The 19105-nt window shown below is 41.7% G+C and overlaps 1 protein-coding gene across 1 annotated transcript in view; it reads left to right on the top strand.

Moving 5' to 3' along the window:
* Window positions 1-345: 345 nt before the first annotated feature.
* Window positions 346-19105, top strand: part of LOC143293737 (uncharacterized) — a 33975-nt gene continuing 15215 nt past the window's right edge. Inside the window, exons 1-10 of the mRNA XM_076604943.1 lie at window positions 346-1224; window positions 2338-2595; window positions 3370-3606; window positions 3980-4300; window positions 7978-8265; window positions 8814-9047; window positions 10812-11054; window positions 12352-14025; window positions 14701-14792; window positions 16937-17167. Coding sequence (XP_076461058.1) covers window positions 378-1224; window positions 2338-2595; window positions 3370-3606; window positions 3980-4300; window positions 7978-8265; window positions 8814-9047; window positions 10812-11054; window positions 12352-14025; window positions 14701-14792; window positions 16937-17167 — 4425 coding nt within the window. The 5' untranslated portion in view covers window positions 346-377. The remainder of the gene's footprint in view (window positions 1225-2337; window positions 2596-3369; window positions 3607-3979; window positions 4301-7977; window positions 8266-8813; window positions 9048-10811; window positions 11055-12351; window positions 14026-14700; window positions 14793-16936; window positions 17168-19105) is intronic.

The raw sequence follows: 19105 nt of genomic DNA, 5'->3' as shown, positions 1-19105 counted from the left end.
TTCCTCAAAATGAAAAAGACCAGACCGAAACAGGACAGGGAATTCAACAAGTTTCAAGCAGAACATCTAGTGGAGACAAAACAGAGGGTGGGGTCACCTCATCTGGATATGACTTAAATCAGGAGGCAGCTGGCTTGTCAGATGAAAGGCATGACATTTCCAGCTATGGACAAGCTGTAGGTACAGACACGAGCGAGCCAGAAGAAGCATGCATGTCAAGTCAATTTTCTGTGAAGGAGCTTGTGAAAAAATTTCAAATCTCTGGAGAGTCAATTTCATCTTCTATGGTGAGGGTGGCACTCAAATCACAGTCTTTGGATAACATTGTGATGGAAGGCCAAAAAGTGGAGAAAAACAAGAAAGAAGAAGAAAGAGATATGGAAGTATACACCAGACATGAAAGCCTGCCATCCGACATGTCCTTCATCATACTTGACAGTTCTCCAGAGACAGGACTATCACCCAGGTCCTCCATGTCACCAGCTGACGATGAACCAAAATTGCAGAATTATGTTCGTGGACAAAAAGAACAGTCTGTGACCAGAACAGTCTCTGGCATCCCTCATTATGCTTATGAAGAAAATCCAACACAACTTAAAAAGTCAGATAATTTACATACATCTTTTGCGGAGTTACAGCTATCCAGTGTGCAGTCTCCTCAACCCATTTTTGATGCAGCACAGAACCAGAGTGTGCAAGCCCCAAATTCTGCTGGTGCTTTTCGACCCATACCTCAGCAGCCTCATTCTGTGGTACTTCAGGAGCATCTCCCAAACCAATCACCTCCCCACTTTCAGCAGCAACGTCGGTATCAACAAAACATTCAGACAACATCTGACCAGACACGTTGGGCTATACCAGGAATGCGACGGAGCTGGTATGGAGAAACTGCAGCGAGTCCGCAGCAGAACTGGCAGGCAATTGCAGCCCATCAGCTTCACAGCCAGCATGCTTATCACCAGCATCCTTATCACACTGCTAATCCTTCCCCGCAATCTTCCCACTATCATCAAGAAAGACACTCACAGCAGGGTAGACCACAAAACCAGGGAACGAGTTTTATGCAAGGGCGTCTGGCAGAAGGAAGAAGCAATCAGTCATTCACTTCAGGCCAGTTTAAAGGACCTGTCGCCTATGTCACTCCATCGTCCATTGGGAGGCAAGCAGCACGAACGCCCACAAGCCAAGTCGCAGTGCCCACCACCCCACACAAAACAAAAAATGGTGAGAGAAAATTGAGCACATTATTAATTGTTTTGTGTCTAGTAGCCAAGTAGTGTTCTGGGATATATGTTTCTGTGTTGCATTGTGCATGTGTTGATTTGCATCGCATCACATTGTTCTTTTTTCTCTTTGTGTGTGTGTGTGTGTGTGTGTGTGTGTGTGTGTGTGTGTGTGCAGCATTGAACTGGGTTCCATTGTCATGTCCCATCATACATCTAATTGTCACAATGCATAATGTCCGATGCTACCCCATTCTATCATTATTATTCTGCAAACCAGTGCACCGTATTGCATTTCACTGACTTGAAATATGCAAGTGAACAAAGCCATTGTGCCAATGTTTTATATGGCTATTTTTGCTTTTTCAGATTATGCATAAGACAACAAACAATTAAAATAAATTCTAAATGTGCTTTTGCATGTTTTTGGGTTATTTTTTTGTTGTTTTTTGTTTTTGTTGTTTATGTTTGTTTCCACTTTCACTTTGTTTAGATTTCATTCATATCAAACACACTGAGATATGCAACACTATTTGTTTTTTGTCATTTTTAAGCAACACAGTACATTAGTAGACAACTGAATCAATGATTTCTACAATGTGCTGTGTTTTCTGACACAAGTTGAAAAAGCTAATAACCAGATGCAAAAGAAAAGTGTGGTGCAAGACAAAACAACAACAACAACAAACAAACAAAACAATAAATGCACTGCCCTGTACATGGAAATAGAAATGTTGCTTATTTTGGCATCCAAGATCACAATTTAAGAAGGTATTAAAAAAAAAAAATCCTTTAAAATGTGTCATGGAACTTGATAATGATCCCACAGCTAGGTCTTGATTGTGACAAGACTTAGACAGTTCAGACAACATGAGAACTTCAGACATATCTTGATGTGGTGGTGCAAAAAAAAAAAAAAAAAAAAAAAAAAAAAAGGGGGGGTGTACTTTACCCTACTTTTGGTGCTAAGTCCAGTCTTTATAGAATTTGACAACAATATCAGTTAACAGCTTAACCTAGGATTTCACCTTATTTCTGATATGAAATCAGTTGGCGCATGGACAACAAATAAGTCATCTTGATTTCAATTCTTCACCATCGACTCTTGCTTCAGAACTGGCGTTAGCTGAACATCAGCGGCAGCAACCCCAGAAGAAGAGCAAGCTGCTTCAGATGCAGGCCTCACCCAAACACCAGCCTGCAGAAGACATCGACAGAACAGTGCAGGTTTCCGGGGGAGATGTTGCCATGAATGAAGAGCTGATGAAACTGTACTTTGAGAACACCCGCTCATCTGGAGGAGGGCCCATCTTCAGAACAGAAGTGAAAGAAGATGCTAAGGTGACCCTCATCACATTTGAAGAGCAGACAGGTGAGAACATAATATGACAGGAACAAAACTACTTAACCCCTCATCATGTTTTACGAGCAAACAGATAAGAAATTAATCTGACAGGGACAAAACTACTTAACCCCCCTCCCTTCTCTCTTCCCCCCCCCCTCCCCCCACCTCCCTCCTCCCCCTTTTTTTTCCTGTGAGAAGTTTCAGTTCAAAAGGTCATGGACCATAATTATTATCCATGTGGTTTAGAAATTGAACCTGACAAAAACAGGAATACACCATCAAAGAGAGAAATCAGCTGACTGAAATAGGAATCCATTTTTATATTGAAAATTCTTGACTGAGAAAATCACAACACTGAAAAACAAAAACAAAAACAAAATCAAATAACAAACAAACAGAAAAAGCATACAATGATATGAGATCAGCACAGAGATTTTATTTAACAGTATAATCATCAGTGATAATATTATTTCTTCAAGAATATTTCAGTTTCATATGGAAAAAACTACTCTGTTGTTTTTTTTTATAGATAAGTTGACAAAGACATAAAAAATGTATTCAGTTTGATATCAGGAGACAAGTATACACACAACCATTTGAAGACAGGCACTATGTACTTTCTATGCTCATATGTGCTGGCACACACACATGTATGCACAAACACACACACACACACACACACACACACACACACACACGAATGCACGCATGCACGCACGCACGCACGCACTCACACATTGTAACAAAGATGATGATGATGCTGACATTGTTAATGAAGATGATGTACATCTTTCACTTCAGCTGCTGAACGAGTGCTTAACAGGTCTCACACTGTCTCCAACACCAAGTTGAGCGTCACTCCTTACAAGCCAAAGGATGCCACTGCCTGCACAAAGATCAGAGTGAAAGGGTTGACTTCAAAGGTCTCTGAGCAGCTGCTTCAATTGTACTTTGAAAAATGGGGCCAAACTGACGTAGTGGACGTTCATATGTTTGCACACATAGGAGAGGCAGTTGTGGAATTTGATAATCCGGCAGGTATGTTCAGTGTTAAGACGTTGGCTGTTAAATCTTCGTGTGTGTGTGTGTGTGTGTGTGAGTGAGAGAGAGAGAGAGAGAGAGAGTGTGTGTGTATGTGTGAGTGAGAGTGTAAGTGTGTGTGAGTGAGTGAGTGAGTGAGTGTGTGTGTGTGTGTGTGTGTGTGTGTGTGTGTGTGTGTGTGCATATGTTTGCACATGCATATAAGTGTAGATCCAGTACTTTTGCATGTTTGTAAATCTTTTTGGACTTAAACATTTCTTTTTCTTGTTCTTCCTGTGCCTGCCCTGTCATTTTGATTTCTCCTTGTCTTCTCAGTCTGTTGATAGACAAAGTTTCTTGATAAACTGCCCACTGTTCCTAAATATTTCAGCCCTGCAAACTGTCTTGGCCCAAAGTCATACAGTAGGAGGCAGGTCTGTGACGGTGACCCCGGAAATCACCCACAAGGCCACTCCTGCCAGCCCAGCCACCAGCATAACTTCCAGCACTCCTGCTGGCGGAACCCAAGGCCATCCCATGCCCACACCACAGACATACACGGTGGAGGTTCAAGGCCTAGCGCCTGTCACCACAAAAGACACAGTCATGTGGTACTTTGAGAACAAGCGTCGGTCAGGCGGGGGAGTCATTGATGACCTGCAGTACGTGGAGGGATCGGGTGTGGCCAGTGTCACTTTCAGGGACGCGGAAGGTGAGTGATGAATGAATTAATGAATGAACTTCATTCTTTTAGGGGACGTGAAAATGTTCACATTTAGGTTATGTGCTCACAGTGACACCAGTACTTTTCCCTTTATCAGGCCTGTTTTATTACTTTATACAGTGATGTATTGCAGTACAGATTTGCATTATAGTAAGCGAGCCGTTACTCTTTCCCTTACTTCCTTGGCTGCCTGGTAGTGCCCAAGCCCACTCACTGACTTGGACCGGGTGGGAGGGCATGAAACAGGGCAGACACACAAACAAGCTGAGATGCTTTATTACCCTGGAACACACTAAAGGACTCACCATGATTTGAGTTCAGCTGCACTGCCTGGTGTTGTATTAAAAGTGAAGCATGTTGAGTTCTGTTGCATTTTGTTGGGTCTTGACATCCCCCCCCACCCCCCGCCCCCCTCCACACACCCCCTCCTATCAACCACCTTCGTCCTGCATCACCTGTTATCAAGAGAGAAGCTGCATGATTGGTACCTCTCATCAGACAATAATTAATTTCACAGAGAGCAGACATTGATACCAGACGGTTGGATTATCTCTCTTGAGGCTCTTACATGAGGAAGATTAAGGCATGGCCTCTACTGTTGGCATCCGTGTTGTGTCCGTTGTCCATCACACAGACATAAGTGAAACATTTGATATATCTTATGGAACAGGATTGTGGATCCAGTGTACTATAACTACCGATCAAAGTATGCAGTTTGCTAGAGAGAAAACTAATGTTACTTCGTGTCTTACCAAACTTCTGTCACAATCTGTTGCCAGTTTCTTGTACAATAAAGTAAGGAGTTAGGCTGGTGTCAGTTTTGTGTTTATTTTGTATGCAATAGATTTGTTTTTAGGGTTGAACAGAGGCTGTATTTAGTACTTAAGTGAAAGACATAATGGCTGTGTAGTTCATGCTAGTGGTTGAGGTTCTTTTGTAGTCCACTCAGAAAGTTGTTTTTTTTATGAAGCACTTTCTGTGATTCTGCAGCATGTTTCATGAAAGTCAGGCATGGGTTCCATGGTTTGAATCATGGTGCTCAGCATTCAGTGGCTTAACAATGCAGATTTTTTTTTTTTTTTTTTATCTCATAAGTCATCATATTGTAGCCGTGTTACCTGAGTGGTTATTCAAGGGTACGGTACAAAAGAACTAAACTAAATGATGATTTACTGAATTAAAGGATAGACAAAAATTCCCGCGCACAGGCCAGGAACGTATAGAGGCCAGTCACAAATGGGTTTTTCTATTGTTTTATTTACAATAGTTATGTAGAGAAGAACTAAGAAGAAGAAATAATAAGAGAATATAAGAAAGAGAAGAAGAAATAATGAGAAGACTAAGAAGAGAAGACAGTGCCTGGAATGACACAAACAAATGTCATAAGCACAACATGTCGGCACAAGTGAATAGTAAAGCACATGTATACATATTACATGGAAAGACTATCACTCAGGTTTGGGATATGCAACAACATAATGCATATGTGTGAAGACCAAACGCTGACATCAAATGACATTTCTAATACATTTAAATAGCGCAGTTAAAGTGATTAAAGCAATGCTGACTTGGTGAAAGTACACTGACAGTATAGATTAGATAAAGCTTATACTGTGTCAAAGTGACTCAAATGAATCAGTTTATCATGTAGCACTATACTGGAGTAAGCAGTACAGGAGAGAGCATGATAACTAAATTACAATTAACAGACTGATACATATCAAGTGGTTTTAACCAATAACTGATATTAATCAAACACTATCTTGTAATCACCACAACAGAATACTACACGCATCTTAGAGTACTGTACTCAGTGAAACACTAACCTTCATCATTGACAGCAAATGAGAAAGAACGCATCATATGCACCCACTAGAATATTCTCAAACAAACTATTAGTGTCCAGAGACGTCACTGACTGTGACGTTAAGAAGAATCAAATGGAACACTGCTCCAAGCATATGACGACATGGCCATTATTTAGATCAATCATAGCCGAGCTGTGACTAACATGTCAAAGCAATAACTGAACATACTCATATGAACACAAGTACTGTGTCGAACAATACAATTTACAAATCAACACATTCTACACACTAGTACTTACAGTGATACGTAGCGAGGTGTCAGCCATTGTGAGAACACACACGACACACACTCACACTGCCCGCGACGCAGCAAGAGAGAGAGAGAGAGAGAGCAGCTCTGGTCAGATTACTGACCAGGTATGAAATGACCACTCATCACTCACTGTGCCAATTTATGCAGGTTAAGCGGACTACAAAGACAGTCATGTGTGCTGCGAACAGATCGACCCTATTCAGGCCAAATCTGACAACAACTGTGTTTCTTACAAGGTGTTCAGTGACAGATTTCTAAATGATTCCTGAACCGATTTATGTCGGATAAGTTGCAAGAGAAAGAGCTCAACACCTACTTTAAAATGAGTATAAAATGAAGTGTTGATTATTTAAGATGAATTTATAATCTTAATTTAAGTCACCTGAACAGGGTCAGTTTTAACGAGCTTGTCGCTGAAAATTACAAACTGCGTTTAATCAGTTTAACGTAGGCAAACACAAATGGAATAGACTTAAAGATGGGATTGCGACAATTCTGCCAGTATATAATACTTGTAGTCTACTGATCCGACAAAAGACATATTAATTAAATATGGTAGTGCAGAAACACAGATTCCAGCTCAGCCAATAGCATACCGCGACACTGGTCGAACAGTGAATGTGTGGCAAGAAGGACAGAATGACGTAAGCGGCTTTTGCATTCAAACCGCAGGGAAGGTGTCACACATAATATGCGTGGGCTGTTAGTTGCGAAAACTGTCGTCTGCTATTGTGTGTGCATGAAGCATTATCTGAAGCCTAAGAGCGCTGTCTGAAGCAGTTTGTAGCTTGAAGCCTAAGAGCGCTGTCTGAAGCAGGCTGTGTAGCTAAGCGCTTGGCTACATCATAAAAGACAGATATGCTAATGTCTGCCTCACTGAAGACTCTCTTTGTGTGTGCACATTTGTGGAAGATCAAATATAGCCTGTTCAAGATCCCATGGTCTCTAAAAAGGTTGGTTACATATGAAAAAATGACCACACCCCGTATGCCCCACATCAAAATTCAAGTGCATTGCTGTGTAATTAGCATTGTAACCATGGATATATACATGTAGATCACTTACAATTGCAAGTGACATGGTAGTTGTAGCTCTTGAACCTTGAAGAAATTTTCAACATTGTCCAAAACTTTTAGGAAAACAAGCTGGCATGCCAAAATTCTTTCCTCAAACTGTTGACAATGAACAGTGATCAATATGACATACGTGATCATTTCCAATAAACTTCAAGCCTATACTGATCAAATCTGCTCTAAAAAAAAAAAATAAAAAATTTTTTTTTTTAAAATCAGGTCCCATAGTTTTTGATGTGTACTTCACACACACACACACAGACACACACACAGACACAAACACACACATGCACGCACGCCTCTACGCATCCATACACGCACGTTCGAGCGCGCGCACACACACACACACCATGCATGCACGCTCGCGTGCGCGCACGCGCACACACACACAGTCACACACACACACTTCTTTCCTCTTCATCACCCAGCTACCTGTGGGCTTAATATGAAATATGGTCTGACCCTATCCAGCGATGACTCGAGTGCTGCAGCAACAACACCGAATTGACAATAAGATCCTAAGAGTGAGCAGAGCCTTGCCACAACAGTCATCAAGGTCAGCAGGTTCTGCAGGCACTGCTGCTGTGTCGGCATCAACAGGACTCACCACAGTGAGCGTTCGAGGCCTGCCTTCCTCGACGAGCACGGATGCCTTGATGTGTTATTTTGAGAATAAGCGGTCTGGAGGAGGTGATGTGAAGGAAATTCACCTGGATAAACGGAGTGGTGTTTTCTTCGTCACTTTTGAAGAGCAAGAAGGTTGGTATGCGTTTAAGTTTCCTTGTCTGCTGCGAGAGTTTTTGTCTGTTTCCTTCTTTTTTGCTTTTTTTTTTCACTCTTTTTTTCTTTCTTGATTCCTTTTTTCTTTTCTTTGCTTTTTTCTCTCTCTGTCTATGTTTTGTCTGTTTGCACAGACAGATTCACACATTTACTGGGATGAATACCAGAATACATATGAAGTTATAAACAAAAACAAAGGCATATACATGCACACCCCCAAGCATACCAGTGTAAATATGCATGTAAGCACATATATTTGCATGTATGTGTGTATATACACAGACACACAGATCCATTGAAATGCACATTTCACATATGCAAGTTTCATACAAAATTGCTGTTAAGTTTTGTTGTTGTTTTTTCTTCTTTTTTGAAGTAACAAATATTTTCAAACACAAACACATTGATAAGTACACACATGCACACACATTTTCTCCACTGGTTGCCTCTTTATTGAGTTTCCCCTGCCCCCAGTTTTGTCCCCCTTCAAGCTCACCTTTCCAGTACCCGGTGTTGTTTTTCCCCAGTTGCTGCAAGAGTAGCTGCACGTTCTCACATCTTTCAAGATCAGACGATGGATGTTCGTCTGGAAGAGCCACCACAGCCATACACGGACCGAATCCTGCTGACCAACTTGCCTGCTGTGAGGACCACGGATGAGCTGAAGTATTTTGTGGAGGCCAAAACCCAGGTCTCTGTCAGCTCCATTCTCTTTGGGGATTCTGGGGACGTGGCGGTCATCATGTTTGAGTCTCACATTGGTAAGTAGTAAACTGGAACGCTTCGCTTCGCCTTTAAAATGTGCAGACAGACCTCAAACTGACCAACAGCAAAGGTAGTTGTGATAGGAGCTTCAGCAGCAACAGTTTTAGAAGTTGCCACGGCAATGGCAGCAGCGGTTGTAGAAATAGCAGCGGTTGTAGAAGTAGCCACGGCAATGGCAGCAGCGGTTGTAGAAGTAGCCATGGCAATGGCAGCAGCGGTTGTAGAAGTAGCCACGGCAATGGCAGCAGCGGTTGTAGAAATAGCAGCGGTTGTAGAAGTAGCTACGGCAGTGGCAGCAGCAGTTGTAGAAGTAGCCAATGGTTGTAGAAGTAGCAGCGGTTGTAGAAGTAGCCATGGCAATGGCAGCAGTGGTTGTAGAAGTAGCCACGGCAATGGCAGCAGCGGTTGTAGAAGTAGCCACGGCAATGGCAGCAGCGGTTGTAGAAGTAGCCATGGCAGTGGCAGCAGCGGCTGTAGAAGTAGCCACGGCGATGGCAGCAGCGGTTGTAGACGTAGCCATGGCAGTGGCAGCAGCGGTTGTAGAAGTAGCCACGGCAATGGCAGCAGCGGTTGTAGACGTAGCCATGGCAATGGCAGCAGCGGTTGTAGACGTAGCCATGGCAGTGGCAGCAGCGGTTGTAGATGTAGCCACGGCAATGGCAGCAGCGGTTGTAGACGTAGCCATGGCAGTGGCAGCAGCGGTTGTAGAAGTAGCCACGGCAATGGCAGCAGCAGTTGTAGAAGTAGCCATGGCAATGGCAGCAGCAGGTTGTAGAAGTAGCCATGGCAATGGCAGCAGCGGTTGTAGAAGTAGCCATGGCAATGGCAGCAGCAGCTGTGGTTGTCATGAAATGTAGCAGAAGTACGTAAATGGCTGAATGGTTGTTTTAGTATGAGTGGTATCAGTGTTTTTGCTTATTTGGCCTGTTTGTTGATATGCCTGTGGCTCTCTTTATGCTTGTCTAGCTCTCTCTTTCTCTGTGTGTCTCTGTCCTACATTGTCTTTTTTTTCTGTCTCACTATCTGCCTGTCCCTTTTATGCATCAAAGCTGTAAACCAGCAAAGCAAGTAATGATGATAATCAATAATAATGATAGTGATAGTGATTCACAAACTGCACTCCCTTCGTTCCTTCTTTGTGCAGTTGACTGTGATATGTAGTTACTACAATGACTGAACATCTATGCTAATGTTTACTTGAAATTGAATGTGGGGAAAAAAGCATGTAAGAGATCAGTAGAGGAAAAAAAACGTAAGAAAAAAAACAAACAAACAAACCTACAAACCAATTTATTTAATTTACAAGTTACACATGCTTCAGCAATCTTTTACAACATACACACCAAATATTACAACATTTCCCTTCAGAAACAAAATTTTACTGCATACTTTTCTAACTTGATCTTCTTTCAGTCTTCATAGCATGAAAATAAGTTGGTCTGGAGGATGAGATTAAGAAATCTGACTTGGAATGACAAGCTTCAGGCAAGGCCAAAAGTTTATTTCATGTACCCCCTGGGAACATGAAATGGAATGGTATGGGTAAAGTGTTCTATTTTGTTTGTGGATTTAACATATAAAAAAAAAAAATGTGGAAAAAGAAATCCAAAACACCACCTCGTGCAATATTCAGATTCTCTTTTTCTCTTTCACATTCTGTGTGTGTGTGTGTGTGTGTGGTTGTGTGTGTGTGTGGTTGTGTGTGTGGTTGTGTGTGTGTGTGTGTGTGTGTGTGTGTGTGTGTGTGTGCACCGACACAGATCACAAAGAGGTTCAAGCTGCTCTGACCAGGAAACCCTTCAAGGAACACACACTGAGTGTGGACTCCATACTCCAGAGTCGCACTATCCTGGTGAAGAACTTGCCAAAGCATCCCCCCGTATCCAAAGACACACTGACCCTCTACTTTGAAAACGCAAGAAGATACCAAGGAGGAGAGGTGACAGGTGTAGAAATGAACACAGAAGGACAGTATGCGCTGGTTACCTTTGCTGATCCTGAAGGTGAGAACCAGTGAGTGAGGGAGACAATATTTAGTGCCAGGGAAGGAGAGAGAGAAGAGAGATCGTGACGGAGAGCATGTCAAATGGAAAGATTGTTTTCAGAAGCAGAGTGATGAGGAAGTGATAATTAAGATTAAGCCTTTGTAATGTACAGTACGAAAATAAAAGATCACTGACTTACTCAGTGGCACTCAGTTATAGCTTGTGTAACTGTAACTTTATGGTTGCAATGTGGGAACACGTTACAACACAAAGCGCGCATGTTTTACGAATAAAAATCCATTATCTTGTAACAACATCATTGACTTGAGAGAGAGAGAGAGAGAGAGAGAGAGAGAGAGAGTCTGTGTGCTCTAAACAATAATGCTATTTCACAGGTACTACTGCCTCAAAGGCTATCAAAGTGTGACTGAATGGTGGAGGCCAAACAATCAGAAACTAAATTTTAGTGAGTGATTATAAGAAACAGTGTTTTGCTCTTTGACTGTCAGATGAAACTCAGAAATCTGTTCAACAATAATTGAACTTAGTGTGCAGTGTGCTTTCACTTATGGTTGTCATTAAGCTTCAAAAGGAACACAAAAAAGTATATATATATCCGGTACTCTTCTTGCTTTGAAAGTAGCTACATCAGTTCTGTTGTAAATGTGATGGTCTGGACATGCTGAATTCTTAAATTTTTGCCATGTTTGATTCCATCAATTCACTTCCGTCAAGAATCAGATTGTGTGCAATCAAAAGAGAGGTGTGTGTAACTGGCAGATTTGAACCAAAATGCACAACCCTCAGTCCACAAGACTAAATTAGTGTGTGCCGCTTTGAATAGTTCAAACTTCAGTGCTGGCTGTTCAGTAATGAATGGACCCAACTTCTGTAAGTCACTGTATTAAAGAAGTTCATTTAAAGCTGTGAAAGTTGTTTGTGAAAGGTTTAAACACTATGACTACTTTCTTTCCCCCTATCCTGTTTTGAGTCTCAAAACAACAAAAGTGGGCAGGATGTTTGTTTTTTCAAGATACTGTTTTCGCTTTTATGTTATTCTTATTTTTCAGTGTAAAGTCTAATCAGGTAATGTTACATTCTGTCTTTATTGATTACATGAACAGGTAATTAATGGTCGTTCATTTATTTATTTATAGTGTGTTCATCTAAGAAGATGATTTTAGACTGAAATTAATGAGGGTGAGGGGTGAACACTTGAAAGAACAAATCTAATTTTTGCTATTTTTTCCAGGAATAATAAACTGCTTGACTGACTGATTGTCAGGTGACTGTTCTGTGACCTGTCTGTTTCCAGTGGCAGTGCGGGTGTCTGCTGCAGCCCAGGAGCTCAAGTTACACAGCTCTGTTCTTGCAGTCAGTCTGTACCTGGAGTGCTTAGGCGTGTCAGGAGGGAGCACAGAACTCACAGCCAGCCTCCCCCCTCAGCGTCCTCTGTCTGAAAGTCACTACCAAAAAATCAGCCATCTGCACAATTTGCCAGGAGCCATGCAAGATCTTCAGGATTCTCTGGCAAATCGGCATGCTCGTCTGGAGCTTGGAGCAGGATGTGGTTTTGTGGTCTGCACACTGACACAAGAGGTTGACAATGTCCGACAGTTGGCCAGAAGTTGGGAAGATGATGTGGACAGAATCCTAGACATCCACCTTCAACCCATCTTCATCCATCAGTTGGAAGTCACTCCTGAGGTGTTCACCCACGCTGAAGGGCATGCTAAACAAAAGGTCACTGGTGACAGTGGAGTGAATCTGAGTTACGATGCAGGTAAAGAGCTTCTGACTGTTGTCTATAAAGGACAACAAAAAAGAGACATTTTTGAAGAAATCGTTGATATTGTAACAACTGTCCAGAGTGAGGTGGAAAGGAGAAAACAGGAGAAGACTGATAAAATCCCTCTCAGCAAGGAGAAACTGCAGTTGCTGAAGACACACAAGACAGTTCATGATGTCAAAGAAAAATATCCCAAGCTTGAAATCAACTTCAGTGAAAACAATGAATATGTTGAACTGAAGGGTGTAACAGAGGAAATCCAAGATGTGAAACTCACACTTCTACAGGCTGTCAGCAACATCATATCCCTTCATTATACATGGGGTTCTGATCTTCACAAGCAGCTTTTGGAACTTCCTGTCGCCAGAATGACTGTTGAGTCACTGTGCATAGAACGAGGTCCAGATGAAGTTATTGAGTTCACTCCTGATGGTTTCCAGGTACACTCTTTTGATGCAGAAAGAGCAGAGATGGTACAAACCATAGCTATTCAAGCTGTTCAGAAAAGAGTTATCAGGTTTGATGAGAACAGCAGACATGCTATCAAGTGTCAAGAATGGTCAGAAATGAAATATTCTGTTGTGATAAACAATGAGCAACTGGTCGTGATGGATGAGACCACAGAGGCCTTGACTCTTGTGGGTGTTGGTCCTTCTGTTCACAAAGAGTACAAGCGCCTCCTGGACTTCCTTGAAAAGAACGGGGTCAAGCAGCAGGCACTTCAGCTTCCACGTGCCTTGCATGAGTTGTTCAGACCCTACTTTCTTGACAGAGTACTTGACATGAGTCTCAAACAAGATGACTTTGTTTTTGATCCTGATAATGACCAGATCATCATCAGTGGCAACAAACTTTGTCTGGACACAGCTGAGGGTATCCTCCACACCTTCAATCAGGAGATCACTATGAAAAAGGTAACCTACACAGAACCTTCAATGGAAGAATATCTGCAGACGCCTGCCTGGCGACGGAAGCGAAAGGACATGGCCGTCAGTGACAAATGCTTGGTGCTTGATCCAGAAGAGTTGCCTGACATGTATCAGGAAGAAGCTGGTGTGAAGAAAAAGGATTGCTTCCTATCTCTTCCCGTGATTTCCTTTGATGGGGGTGCAATGGCATCAGGTGGTGTCAGCGTTGAGCAGGCACAGGGAGCTTCCACTGCATTGTTTGATGTGAGGGAGGCAAGACGCCGCATGAAAGGTAAAAACACTCAGCTTTGAAAAATTTGTTTGTGTCCATGTTATAGTCACTATGCATGTGCCACAGAGTCAGAATATGTTCCTTTGTTCCAGACACTTTTTTTTTTATTGACTTGTGTGTGTGAACAAAGTGAGTCTGTGTTATGACCTCTTGGTTGTTCACATGCCTTTGTGTGTGTCTATGGTTAACACTATTTTCTTTTTTCTCCTTGTAGAGATAAACTTTATTGACCAAATTAGGCATACACAATGCATACTAAATGTGACTGAATTGCAACATGCTCAAATGCAACTGAACAGTTTGAAAACTTAATCATAGCTCACAGACACAAGTACAAAACTTACATGTTTATAGAGACACACACATGCAGAGTTTGAGGTGGAACATGGACTGCGTTCAGTTTCATAAATATTTTTTCCTTTTTTTTCTGTGATGTGAGGGAAGTCTGAATAAAAGTAAATATTCTGAAAAATGCTATAATAGAAGCATTTTAATGAGTGAACCAGATAGACAATAATATAATGATTTATTTTTCTTTTTTATGGTTAACTGGCCTGCTTGGGGTGAGTTGTTGGCTCCCCCCCTCGCCCCCCCACCCCCCTCTCTTGTTTTAATTGCATGCTGTACAGATAATTTGAAACTAACAAGATTGATTTTGTGCCTTTCCTTTGACAGTTTCTCGCCTACCTGCTGCCCCACCCAAGCCACAGGTGCCTGTCAGACCCAGGATCTTCTTGTCTTCTATGTCGGACATCACTAAGGAGGAGGTAGGTCACAAAGCTGTTGGTTTTGAGAGAGTGAGTATCTGATAATGTCCTGTTTTAATATCTTGAATTCTAGGACCTATTTGAATGAAGAATTTTGTACATTTGGTAGTGCAGACATATATGAGAAATGACATGTTTTGTGTAAGTGACCCTTATAATCAAGAATTAAGCATTAATATGATGCAAAATGACCCGTATCATGAAAATGAACCAACACTTATTGTCTCAAGCTGCCATGTTTTTTTGTTCACATGGTTTGTGGGGTCAAGAACAAAAAGAGTGGCTGTCTGATTGGCACAAACTGAATGAACATGTCATTGTAGACATTTTTTCAGATATGGCAAGATGTCTGCATGTTAGTTTAGTGACTGAATCTGCATCAGAATTGAGTACAATAGCCCTGAAAATAGAGTCCAAAACCTCTGAAAATAGGTTAAACATCTAACGATATTGATATAGTTTTATTACTCCACAAAATTTGCCATTGAAATAGGTATCTGAATTTAAGGTATTAGAATAGGACTTTACCTGAGTATCCCATCTTCATGTTGGAGGTTTAATAGGAGCTAAACAATGTGTCTGAACATTATGACATGGTGAAGATTGCTTCAAAAGTGGCATGTAAATAACATTCAACAATCTGGTCTTGAAATGGAAATGGGTAAATGGGCAAACCATGACTGATCTGCTTGTGATGTCAGGTCAGCATTTGCACATTCGTTTGTCAGTTGAGTGTTGAGCCTTTGCGTCTGTGAGACTGCAAACTGTTGCATGTGCATTGTGTATATATGTGTTTGTGTGTGCATGTGTCTATGTATTTGTGTGTGTGCATTTGCATGCTTGTGTTGGTGTGTACACATGTGTGGATACATATGGGTTCATGGAGTGTGGCACATTTTCGTTCTTGTTTTGTCGTTCCCATCACAATATTTTGATGTGTTTATGTATTTGTTTATTTTGTCTGGTCATGTCATTTCATCTTTATGTTAATGTTTCACACAAACCTTGGATTGTCAAGTCCTGATCAGTGCATTGGATTTATGTAAAGGTCAGGCACCTTCTGTTTTTTCATGTTTTTCAACAGCAGATGTGTTGTAGCATATATGGATCTGTCCACATGCTCTGACATCTCATTGAAACTGAAACCAAGGTCAACAGAATGAATGAGACATTTATTAAGCAAATTAACATGGTGTGAAACCAGTTAATGCACACTACACTGTTTTTGGTATGGTATTTTTAGGGTCCATCATCAGTGAAGGATTCAAGCCAGAAATCCTCTCAATGGTAGCAAAGAGACCATCAGCACTGCCCAGACTGAAACCTATATGGAAGGACATCAACATCTCAAAAGAAAAAAAAAAGAAACTGACATACGACTGATTAATCTGGAATCTGACATACGACTGATTAATCTGGAATCTGACATACGACTGATTAATCTGGAAGAATCTGGTGAACAGTTTTTTTTCTGTGCAGTGTAGCACTCTAATGATTCTCCACAGAGTCGAGGGAGAAGATGACTGTTTTCAAGACACAGATGCTAGGAACCTGATCAAACTAAGAACAGCCCATTTTCAGTAAATTTTCATGATATGATATGCCTGTTATGCCAGTATCTTGACATTGCAAGCTTTGTGTATAGACGAGTATGAACGAAGAGGTAGCCTGCATCAATCTTGTGTAGGGCACACTTGCATGAATTTGCATGACTGATAATGTTTCTGCCTATTCACATGCATGTGTGCATCTATGTCCATGTGTATATATACATGTCTGTGAGAGTGCATGTGTGCTATTTGAGTACACACAACCTTATAGTCAAGGACATGGTCCAAGTACATACAAATCTGCATGTGTGCTCTTCAAGTGCACACTACCTTATGGTCTAGGACATGATCTTAACCTTTGACTGCCATGAAGAGGAAGAAAAAAACAGGAGAAAGCTGTGTTTCAAGTCATAAATCAATATCCACAACAATCAGTCCTCCCCCAGAAAACTGAGAAAATGATCTGGAGATGTACTGTTCTAGAACAAATGTGTGAATTTTCAGGCTTCCAGATTTATTTCCCTTCTTTTGATGGTGTCATCAGTGACATCACTATGGCAGACAAGGGGTTGATTAAAATATTTGTTTGCTCAGCACCATGTCCTGGTCAACTCCAGCAACCCGGCACTGTCACTGAAAGATGGCCAGGTGTCCAGGGACCTTCTGCGTGTGGGAGGCATGGAAATACAGGAGGAATGCAAAGCCAAATATCCCAGCGGCATCAAGATGGGTGAATTGGCCGTCACTAAAGGAGGGAAGCTCATGTGCAAGAAGATCTTCCACTGCACTCTGCCAAAGGAGAAAGATACAGCAAAGATACGGAAGGTAAAACCAACAGTACGATTGGGGTCGGAGGCTGCAGACACAATGGGCCGCGGAATGGGGAGGGATTGGAGAGGGTGGCTGTGTTGTCGTCTTTGTCCGGTATACTGAAGCCCTCCCCTTCCCTGACCACCTTCTCTTCTCTGCCTGTATTTCTTCTTCTTCTTCTTCCTTCTTCTTCTTCTATCTGTCACATTCTGCCTGTCTCTTTATTAGTTTATTTTTCTATTTCTGTGCATGATAGCTGTTTGGAAAGATAACAGTGATGCAAAAATGTCAAATATAATAAGGGAGATGGTTCCAAGTAGAACAAATTCGCTAAATTTTTGGCAGGTTATTTTGATGTTCCTCCGGAATGGTCCTGGATTGGCTGAGTCATATTTAACTTGCCATACCCAGTCTGCCCTTGTTGATCACAAAAAAACCTGCCCCATCTGGGCTGAAGTATATAGTGCCACAGTGTTCAGTCCTGGGCCTAGTTATATCTACTGTGTACACACAGCCTCTTAGTTCAGTCATTTGTCGGTCAGGTCACTCATACAACTTTTATGCAGATGATTCCCAGCTCTACTGTTCCCTCACTTTCCAACTCTTGCCTGTAATTTTAACAGCTGTATTGAAGATGTGGCCGGGTGGATGAGTGAAATCAAGTCGAAGATAAATGAGGATGAAACCAAGGTGATTTGCCAATGGCACAAAATCAGATTAACCAGGTCACTTCCACCCCTGTGTCCCTCTGTGGCTGTGACATGCCGCTCATCCAGTCCGTTAGAAACCTTGGCATCCACTTAATTGATACAATGTCTGTGGATGCACATGTCGATCACATATGCCAGATGACGGGCGCAATAGCCGAGTGGTTAAAGCGTTGGGCTGTCAATCTGAGGGTCCCGGGTTCGAATCACGGTGACGGCGCCTGGTGGGTAAAGGGTGGAGATTTTTCCGATCTCCCAGGTCAACATATGTGCAGACCTGCTAGTGCCTGAACCCCCTTCATGTGTATATGCAAGCAGAAGATCAAATACGCACGTTAAAGATCCTGTAATCCATGTCAGCGTTCGGTGGGTTATGGAAACAAGAACATACCCAGCATGCACAACCCCGAAAACGGAGTATGGCTGCCTACATGGCGGGGTAAAAACGGTCATACATGTAAAAGCCCACTCGTGTGCATACGAGTGAACACAGAAGAAGAAGAAGAACATATGCCACACTCTGTTCTGTCAGTTACATACATTCGGCAAATTTCGCCCCTTTCTTTCCACTGTTCTTGCCAACAGACTTGCTGTTACTCTCATTCATTGTAGATAAGACTGCTGGAACTCTCTCCTAACTGGTCTCCATAATGATAAACTAGATAAGGTTCAATACATTCAGAATCATGTATAAGGTTCAAGCTGTGAAAGCCAGACAACATCACTGATCAGAACACCTCTCTGGCTTCCCATGGAGGCTAGAATTCAATACAAAATTAGTTTGTCTCTGATTTCAATGTCTCTGTCATAACAGTATCCAACCATATCGTTCAGATCTTCTCCATCTTGACCATTCTTCTAAGATCTTAAACTCTTTTGACTCCTCTCTGCTGACAGTTGCTTGGTTCTCCTTTGGGACCTTTGGTGAAAAAAAACAACAAAACTTTCTGTCTTTAGCCCCAGTAACTGAACCCCTTGCATCTGTTGCTCAGAAAAATTTGGTGTTTCGTAACTTTTGGAAAGATCCTAAAGATGCACCTTTTAAAACTATCTTTCCTGATGTGTGCATGTGTGTACTTGTTTCTGCTTTTATCAGTGTGTTGTTGAGGTGTTCTGTGGAGGAAAGGGGCATGTTTTTATTTGTGGATTTTTACAATGTTTCACTTGTGAGTTTTTACATTGTACAGCACAAATGAACACATTTTACATGGAAAGGTGCTATATAAATTGGATTATTATTATCATT

Source organism: Babylonia areolata, chromosome 19 (assembly GCF_041734735.1).
Source record: "Babylonia areolata isolate BAREFJ2019XMU chromosome 19, ASM4173473v1, whole genome shotgun sequence".
NCBI classification, from domain to species: domain Eukaryota; kingdom Metazoa; phylum Mollusca; class Gastropoda; order Neogastropoda; family Buccinidae; genus Babylonia; species Babylonia areolata.
The sequence above is the reverse complement of the archived record's forward strand: the minus strand, read 5'-3'. Positions and strand labels throughout refer to the sequence as shown.